Genomic DNA, 9,099 nt, shown 5'->3' with positions numbered 1-9,099 from the left:
TGTTCACGTCATTCTATGACGTCAAAATACGGTACATTTCATGACGTCAGGAATTTGTGACATTCGACCGTCATTTTAACGTCATAAGGACGTCATTTCGTGACGTCAAGAATAGTCAGTAAATGACCATTTTGGGACGTCAAAATGACGTGAGCTTGCTACCTGGGATGAAACGCGCACACGACGTCATTTACCATTTTTTGACGACGACATTAACCACCAAACGTTTTAATTACGAAATTAGCGACCACCAAACGATTACGCGTCGAATAATCCTTCGCAAAGTAAATTTGCTTGAAAAATCAAATGGTTCTAGGGAGTTATACACCATTGGGAAGCATTTTTTTGTAATATTAAAGAAATAAACGGTGGACCACCAAACGTTTTAATTAATATATTCGTGACCACCAAACGATTTTACATCCAATAACGCCTTTGAAAGTGAAATTGTATGAAAAATAATATTTGTTTGGGGAAATTTGGATGATGCTACTCAAAAACTTTTTTCTAATTTTTACAAAAACGGTTGACTACCAAACGTTTTCGTTAGTTTATTCGTGACCACCAAACGATTTTACATTTGATGACGCCTTTAAAAGTGAATTTGTATCATAATTAATATTCATTTGGGGAATTTCCAGTGTTACCAAAACTAGAGATACTCAAAAACGGTTTTTTCTAATTTCTACGAAAACGGTTGACCACCAAACGATTTCATTAGCATATTCGTGACCACCAAACGATTCCGAATCGAATGAGCTACTTGAAATTAAAATTGGTGCAAAAATAAACAATGTCGGGCTAACTTCACACCCAAATTTTATTTTTGATATTACAGGAGAACGGCTAACCATCAAACGATGGGACTGGACCACCAAACACCACCAAACGACCACCAAACGATACCAATTGGTGAAAATTGTTAAAGCTGAAGTTGGCTGGCTCACTTCACAGAGGTTATATGCTCCAGTCAATAGGCGTTCAGCCACAGACTTCTATAATATACTAGACTGTTAGGCTCGTTATACAGGGTGTCTGGTATTTTTTTATGGGATGTTTATGAGCAGGTAGAGCGCATGAAACTGAACAGAAAAGTCCTTACCGTTTTTCCATTTTCGCAATAGTTAAGAAGTTAGTGACTTGTAAAATTTTCTGTATTAGCCCGGCCTACCGGCAAATGCAAGCGCGCTGAGCGCCCGGCCGCGGCGGCCGCCCCTCCCTAGCGCTTGAATCTTGAGATTGCTAGGCGCACGGGGGGAGTTGTTACAACAAGCGAAAATGGCTACGCACAAGCGACGCGTAACGCTAAATTCTCCCTTTGAGTTATGATAGTTCCTTACGTTTTTTAATGAAAATAAAATGTTCTAACGACAAAAAGTATGTGTGTACGTGTACATACATGTGTACAAAAAATATCAGTTTTAATGCTTAAAGAAGTGATTACTAAATTTATTTTTTTAATAAATAACAATTATTTTTAATAAAAAATATTTTTTTGATGATAATCTTAAACGTCGTAAACGGTCATTATAAATTTTAAAAAAAGCTGTTATCATATGCTCGAAACAAAATTTATGCTTCTTCAAAAAACATTAGAAAATTTTATTGATTAAAATGGAAATGACAACCAAATAAAATGTTTGTTTCAACTTTATATTCTTAATTAAAAATTGAATAACTAGGATATTTATATTTTTAATAAAATTAATCCTTGTACATACATACGCGAGCTAAAGAATAATCACTTCCTGACAGGAAAATGATTATGCCTTACAAGGGAACCTCGCGAACCCGAAAATTCTGATTTTAATGAAACTTGGCATAAATGTAGAGGGGGTGAATACATGAATTTAGAAATTAAAAGTTGGTGCTTATAAACGGTTTAAAGGGTTGAAACCACCCTTCAAAAATTTTGAGTTTTTGCCTTTTCTCGATATATCTCGTAAACTAAACAAAATATTAAAAAATGTTTCATACAAAAGTTTTACAGTATAAATACCTCTATTTAACTATGCTATTTATTTTTTCAAAAAAATTTTTTTTCCAAAAACAAATTTTTTTTCTTTAAAAAAAAATTTTTTTGAAAAAAATAAATAGCATAGTTGAATAGAGGTATACATGCCGTAAAACTTTTGTATGAAACATTTTTTTATATTTTGTTTAGTTTACGAGATATATCGAGAAAATACAAAAATGTCTTAACTTTGAAGCGTGCTTTCACCCCTTCAAGCCGTTTTTGAACTAAAATAAAACATTTCTAAATTAATGTATTTACCCCCTCTACATTTATGCCAAGTTTCATTAAAATCAGAAAATTTTCTGTTTGGTCTTATAAACGGTTTGAAGGAGTGAAACTACTCTTCAAAGGTTGAGATATTTTTACCTTTTCTCGATATATCTCGTAAACTAAACAAAATATAAAAAAATGTTTTATACAAAAGTTTTACAGCATAAATACTTTTATTTAACTACGTTGTTTATTTTTCGAAAAAATAATTTTTTTAATTGAACTTGTTACACACTACTTGTGGTTTTTATGTGTATAATCTATAGGATATCTTAAAACATTATAAGGTATAACATATTTTTATTCTGAATAAACTAATAAACTTTTGCATAAGACTGTAAAATAATTTCTGTTAATAAATTAATTATTATTTAATTACACATAATATTGTTATATTTACCGTCGCCCGTTCTTCTACAGTTGTCTCAATGGTTAAACAGAAAGTAATAATACCAACAGTTTGTAATATTTATTTATTATTATAAAGTTTAATTATTAGTTATTAGTAGTAATTAATAAAATATTTTTTAAGGCGCCTTTATTTTATGAGGTACACCACAATTTACACACGGTATTTCCATGTTGTTACACGACTCGAAGCGTTGTCCATACGTAAAAAATCACGTGCGCATTTAGTATATTCGGAGAGATTATTTCTTGAAAGTTTTTAACTGTACTGTTTTTTTACACAATATAACTGACACAACGAATTTGGTTAAATATGTTGTATTTGTATTCCATTACATAAGATCAAATTATTTTTTCCATATACATAAAATATACGCATGCATTTTATGGATGACATTTTCACCATGCTGATAAAAAGTATTATGCCATACATATATTTGAAGGCTTTTTCTGTAACATAAATGTAGTTGTTATAAATATTTAATTGTCTAAATAATTTATTACAATTATCTATCTTCGTATCTTTTTCCAAATATTTTTATTGGTACTTACATTATTTTTATTCCTCATAATGTTTGCAATCATGATATTGCTCAAAAAAATGATGCATACAAAGGTATTGCTTGCACCAAGAACAACGTATTACTGCCGGGGCGTTACATATGGAACATCGTGGTACATCCTGTATGTCTTTTCCAGAAAAACAGAAATCCACTGGATTTTGAAATTGTGATGGCCGTTCCTCGATATATCCACTCTTGAACCAGGCATACTTAAAAAGATTATGAAATCGCGGCGAAGATAGTTGTATATGAGTTAAAGATTGCAATTTTATAATATTATTTCTCAAGTGTAAATTAATATCGTAATTAAATAATACGACACGATCACTGAACGTTCTTACAAAATTTTTCCATATTCTGAACCCGAAAACATCAAGAGGTTGAATCATTCCTGTGGTCTTTTTTGGTATAGTTAAAATTCGCACATCTTTATCAGATGGCATAAATTCTTGAAGGGTTGTAGGACAATGTCCGGTCCAAGAATCTAATAATAGCACACTGAAGCTTCCACTTATGGGTAAAAATACATTTGTAAACCAAGATTGAAAGTGTTCTCCAGTTAATTTACCCGATTTCGATGCAGCGATGTAAATGTTTGCAGGCCTGAACAAGGTTTCTTCAACTCGTGGACCAAAATTTCCACTAACTTCTTTCAAAACCAAATAGAGAGGTGATTGTAATTTTCCGTCTGCAGAAACTATGGGCATTATTGTATAACTATGTGTTATTGCTGACGTTGATTGAATTAGAGTTTCAACTGTTTTAACACCCTGTGTGGTCAGCGTTCTGCCTGAATGAATCTCCAAATTAAATCCACTTTCGTCAGCATTGTATATATTTTCTATTCCAAAAAGGCCAATAAAGGATTTTACAGTAATTATAAATTCTTGGCATGCAGCTTTTAATTGTTCTTTATCTCTTATTGTAGAACGGTTTATAAATTTTGTTATTTTTCTGGATACAATTCCATATTTTTTTTTTAAATTTAATATCCACGTTGCTCCTGCTTTAAATGAAGGAAGATCTATTTGTTCTTTCGCTTCTAACGCCCATCGTCGCAGATCCAAGTCATGAATAATCCGTTGTTCATCATTAGCGTCTTTAAAATGATTTAAAACATATTGGGATATATATAACAATTTTTCTCTACGATTACCTCCTTTTTGTAGATTATTTTCCCATCGATATAATTGTGTTAGGGACTTCACCTTTCTGAAGCGACGTTGCACTCCTGAAAGAGAGTATCGGCCTTTTTTTCCACTTTTCCAATATTCGACGGCTTTTCTTTTATAGCTACTATTTAAAATTTCGTCTTCTGGTTTACAATTATTTTCATTATCAGATTCAAAATCGTCATTATCATTTTCTAAAAATTCTACCTCTTCGTCTAATACATATTCTATGTCAGGTAAATCCACTTCCCAATAATTTTGAAATTCTAAAGCAGTATCAGTGTGTACATCAAATGATAAGTCATTCACTGCATTTGTTATAATATCTTTTATCACATCACGTAATTGTATTTCTCTTTCATTTACAGGCGTTGGTGGAATATGTGTAATTTGAAATAAAATAATTAACATATTAAGAACATTCGCAACATTTATGTGTAACATTATACTTCGCGTAATTAGAAAGAATGTAACAGAAAAATTAAGCCACGTTAGATGTAACACTTATGTACTGATCAAGCATACGTTAGACTTGATACTGATGTGAAAATGACGCGTACCATCATTAATAAAGATATCAAACTTTGATACGTGATTTCCATTTCATATATAATGTATACCGTGACATGACAAATATAAAACTTAAATGTGAAATATGTGACGTAGACAGAATGAACTGTGTGAAGGCAATGTGACTACTCTAATATTGCGCAACTGTTAGATGAAAACTAATACATACAGGGATGCAGATAATATAAATGTATAGTATTATAACATAGATAATATATAACATACATAATATACACATAGATGATATAAATAGAACGTAGTATAAGATAATTATTTTATAAATTCTATATACATAAAAGTCAATTTTATTGAAAATTTATTTTAATTAAAAAAAAAATTTTTTTTTTTTTGAAAAATAAACAGCGTAGTTAAATGAAGGTATTTATGCTGTAAAACTTTTGTATAAAACATTTTTTTATATTTTGTTTAGTTTACGAGATATATCGAGAAAAGGTAAAAATATCTCAACCTTTGAAGAATAGTTTCACTCCTTCAAACCGTTTATAAGACCAAACAGAAAATTTTCTGATTTTAATGAAACTTGGCATAAATGTAGAGGGGGTAAATACATTAATTTAGAAATGTTTTATTTTAGTTCAAAAACGGCTTGAAGGGGTGAAAGCACGCTTCAAAGTTAAGACATTTTTGTATTTTCTCGATATATCTCGTAAACTAAACAAAATATAAAAAAATGTTTCATACAAAAGTTTTACGGCATGAATACCTCTATTCAACTATGCTATTTATTTTTTTCAAAAAAATTTTTTTTTCAAAGAAAAAAAATTTGTTTTTGGAAAAAAAATTTTTTTGAAAAAATAAATAGCACAGTTAAATAGAGGTATTTATACTGTAAAACTTTTGTATGAAACATTTTTTAATATTTTGTTTAGTTTACGAGATATATCGAGAAAAGGCAAAAACTCAAAATTTTTGAAGGGTGGTTTCAACCCTTTAAACCGTTTATAAGCACCAACTTTTAATTTCTAAATTCATGTATTCACCCCCTCTACATTTATGCCAAGTTTCATTAAAATCAGAATTTTCGGGTTCGCGAGGTTCCCTTGTTAGTTCCGCGATTTTATATCACTATTACTATTTACGCTGATTACCTATACACGTACACGTAAAAAAATATGATTTTAGTTTAAAAAAAATCAATTATTCACTTTTAATTGTATTTTTATAAATAATTATTTTATCTTTAATGACTGAAAAGAGTATTCTGTTGACAATAAACACCACACTTTACATAAAACAAATAATGTTTAACATTTTCGTGTATGTACACACACATACACACGCACACACACACACACACACACATTACAAACTAAAATTTTCTTAAATTAAATAAATATTGTTTATAAGTTTCAAACATTTAATATATTCATATATTCGTAAATTTACACGGAGAAAATTTTATAGTAAAATTATGTATGATTTTATTATTTATGATAGTAACCACGAACTGTAAGGAGAAATTTCAGAGAATTATATCATATAAGTAGTGTAAATATTGTCGTAATTTGATGAAAAACATAATAAAAATTTTCATAATTCCTCCTTGGCCCACGTTTACTATTTACCATAGTAATTTTTACATAAAGTTTTTTCCGTGTATTATAAATCTATCACAAGGATTAATTTTATTAAAAATATAAATATCCTAGTTATTTAATTTTTAATTAAGAATATAAAGTTGAAACAAATTTTATTTGCTTGTCATTTCTATTTTAATCGATAAAATTTTCTAATGTTTTTTGAAGAAGCATAAATTTTGTTTTGAGCATATGATAACAACTTCTTTTAAAATTTATAATGACAGTTTACGGCGTTTAAGACTATCATCAAAAAAATATTTTTTATTAAAAATAATCGTTATTTATTAAAAAAATAAATTTAGTAATCACTTTTTTAAGCATTAGAACTGATATTTTTTGTACACATCTATGTACACGTACACACATACTTTTTGTCGTTAGAAAATTTTATTTTCATTAAAAAAGTAAGGAACTATCATAATTCAAAGGGAGAATTTAGCATTACGGGTTGCTTATGCGTAGTCATTGTTGCTTGTTGTAACAACTCCCCCCGCGCGCCTAGCAATCTCAAGGTTCAAGCGCTAGGGAGGGGCGGCCGCCGCGGCCGGGCGCTCAGCGCGCTTGCATTTGCCGGTAGGCCGGGCTAATACAGAAAATTTTACAAGTCACTAACTTGTTAACTATTGCGAAAATGGAAAAACGATAAGGATCTTTCTGTTCAGTTTCATGCGCTCTACCTGCTCATAAAAATCCCATAAAAAAATACCAGACACCCTGTATATTCTCCATTTAGTGTGTACCCGAAAAGTATGTACAAATAGGAGCTCATAGGCGGCAGACTGAATTACCGATTGGAATGTGGCTAATATTTTATAGTCCTACGACTATGGATTACTAGAGGAGTGAGTGAGATGTGTGATACAATATATATATTACGTGATTATGAGAGCGTTCTCCTTGGATGCTTATGCGTGCTTATGCGTTAAACGTATCATTCTTTTTTTGTTATTGTAATATAAAAGAAAAAGATAAAATGACAATAATTAAGGCATGTGATAAAAGGCTGCCCAAATATATATAAGAAAGGGTATACATTTCTTTTTGTTTAAATATTAAAACTAAAGGACAAATAATATAACCTCATTTTAAGAGCATTTTGTATAAAATAACCTAATATTAATGATATTTATTATTATTATTAAGTATCATTCTTTAAAAAAAAATATATATATATATATATATATAAACATTTTAAAAATGTCAACAAATTACTCGTAGCAACTATATGTGACATTTATTGGCATATATATATGTACATATACATTCCACTTGACGAACAATGTACATACATAGCAAATGACACATTCCGATCGGTTATTCAGTCATGTACAACATGTACATGGGGTGTTTACGATAATGGCTATCTGAGTAATTTTCTCTAGGACCGAAATATATGATAAGCACAACCATCTACTATCATCATGATTCGTGACAACTCAATGCTGTCCGATATAGCCAAATCATCACGAGCAAGTTGCGAGTTGCGAGTTCCGTGAGTTTGTAGCAGGTAACCTAAAAAGTACGACATAAATAATTTGATTATTACAATTAAAAATAATCTGTTTTTAATGTATGGTAAGATTATTAACTTCATTAAAATAGTAATTATATAACACAATCATGTATTTTTAAAGTATTGTCTAAAGTAATATTAAAGAGATTATTTTATTTACAAATATTTTATTTATTAATTTGTCTATCAAGTTTCTATTATAACGTATATCTAACGCATATCTAACGTATATCTGTTTACAGTATATCTTAATTTACTATGCACTTGTATTACAAATTAAAAAAATTTATTGTAAACATTATTATTAGTTTCACATTAGTGAAATATTCATGCATAATATTTATACATAAAGATATATGATTTTTTAAAATAATGATAACACCATGCAACTTATCATTAACAGTTGTTACAAGAAAGAAAAATATTTATACTTAAATTTTTATTTTACTTGTAATCTAAAAAATATTATTAATAATGATTTATTTAGTAATTTTACATAATTTATCTCATTTGTTTCAAAGTGTTAACACCATCCGTTTAATAAAAGATGACTTTTCTAATATATATGTTAGTTAATAATAAATAATAACATTTATTGAGAATCAATGTTTAATTAAAATATTATATTAGGTTTTGAAATAATACCGTTATGATAGAAACTTGATAGACAAAATAAATATTTGTAAATAAAATAATCTCTGATATTACTTTAGACAATACTTTAAAAATACATGATTGTGTTACATATAATTACTATTTTAAAGTTAATAATCTTATCATACATTAAAAACAGATTATTTTTAATTGTAATAATTAAATTATTTATGTCGTACTTTTTAGGTTACCTGCTACAAACTCACGGAACTCGCAACTTGCTCGTGATGATTTGGCTATACCGGACAGCATTGAGTTGTCACGAATCATGATGATAGTAGATGGTTGTGCTTATCATATATTTCGGTCCTAGAGAAAATTACTCGGATAC

The 9,099-nt window shown here is 29.1% G+C and overlaps 1 protein-coding gene across 1 annotated transcript; it reads right to left on the bottom strand.

Annotated features, from left to right (window-relative positions):
- Positions 1-2,486: 2,486 nt before the first annotated feature.
- On the bottom strand, positions 2,487-5,200 carry LOC118644258. Its single transcript, XM_036282391.1, has one exon. It carries the CDS (start codon positions 4,872-4,874, stop codon positions 3,255-3,257), a length of 1,620 nt encoding a protein of 539 aa, XP_036138284.1. The 5' UTR covers positions 4,875-5,200; the 3' UTR covers positions 2,487-3,254.
- Positions 5,201-9,099: the final 3,899 nt, after the last annotated feature.

Source organism: Monomorium pharaonis, chromosome 2 (genome assembly GCF_013373865.1).
Source record: "Monomorium pharaonis isolate MP-MQ-018 chromosome 2, ASM1337386v2, whole genome shotgun sequence".
NCBI classification, from domain to species: Eukaryota; Metazoa; Arthropoda; class Insecta; order Hymenoptera; family Formicidae; genus Monomorium; species Monomorium pharaonis.
Note: the sequence above shows the minus strand (reverse complement) of the source record. Positions and strands in the feature narration are given on the sequence as shown.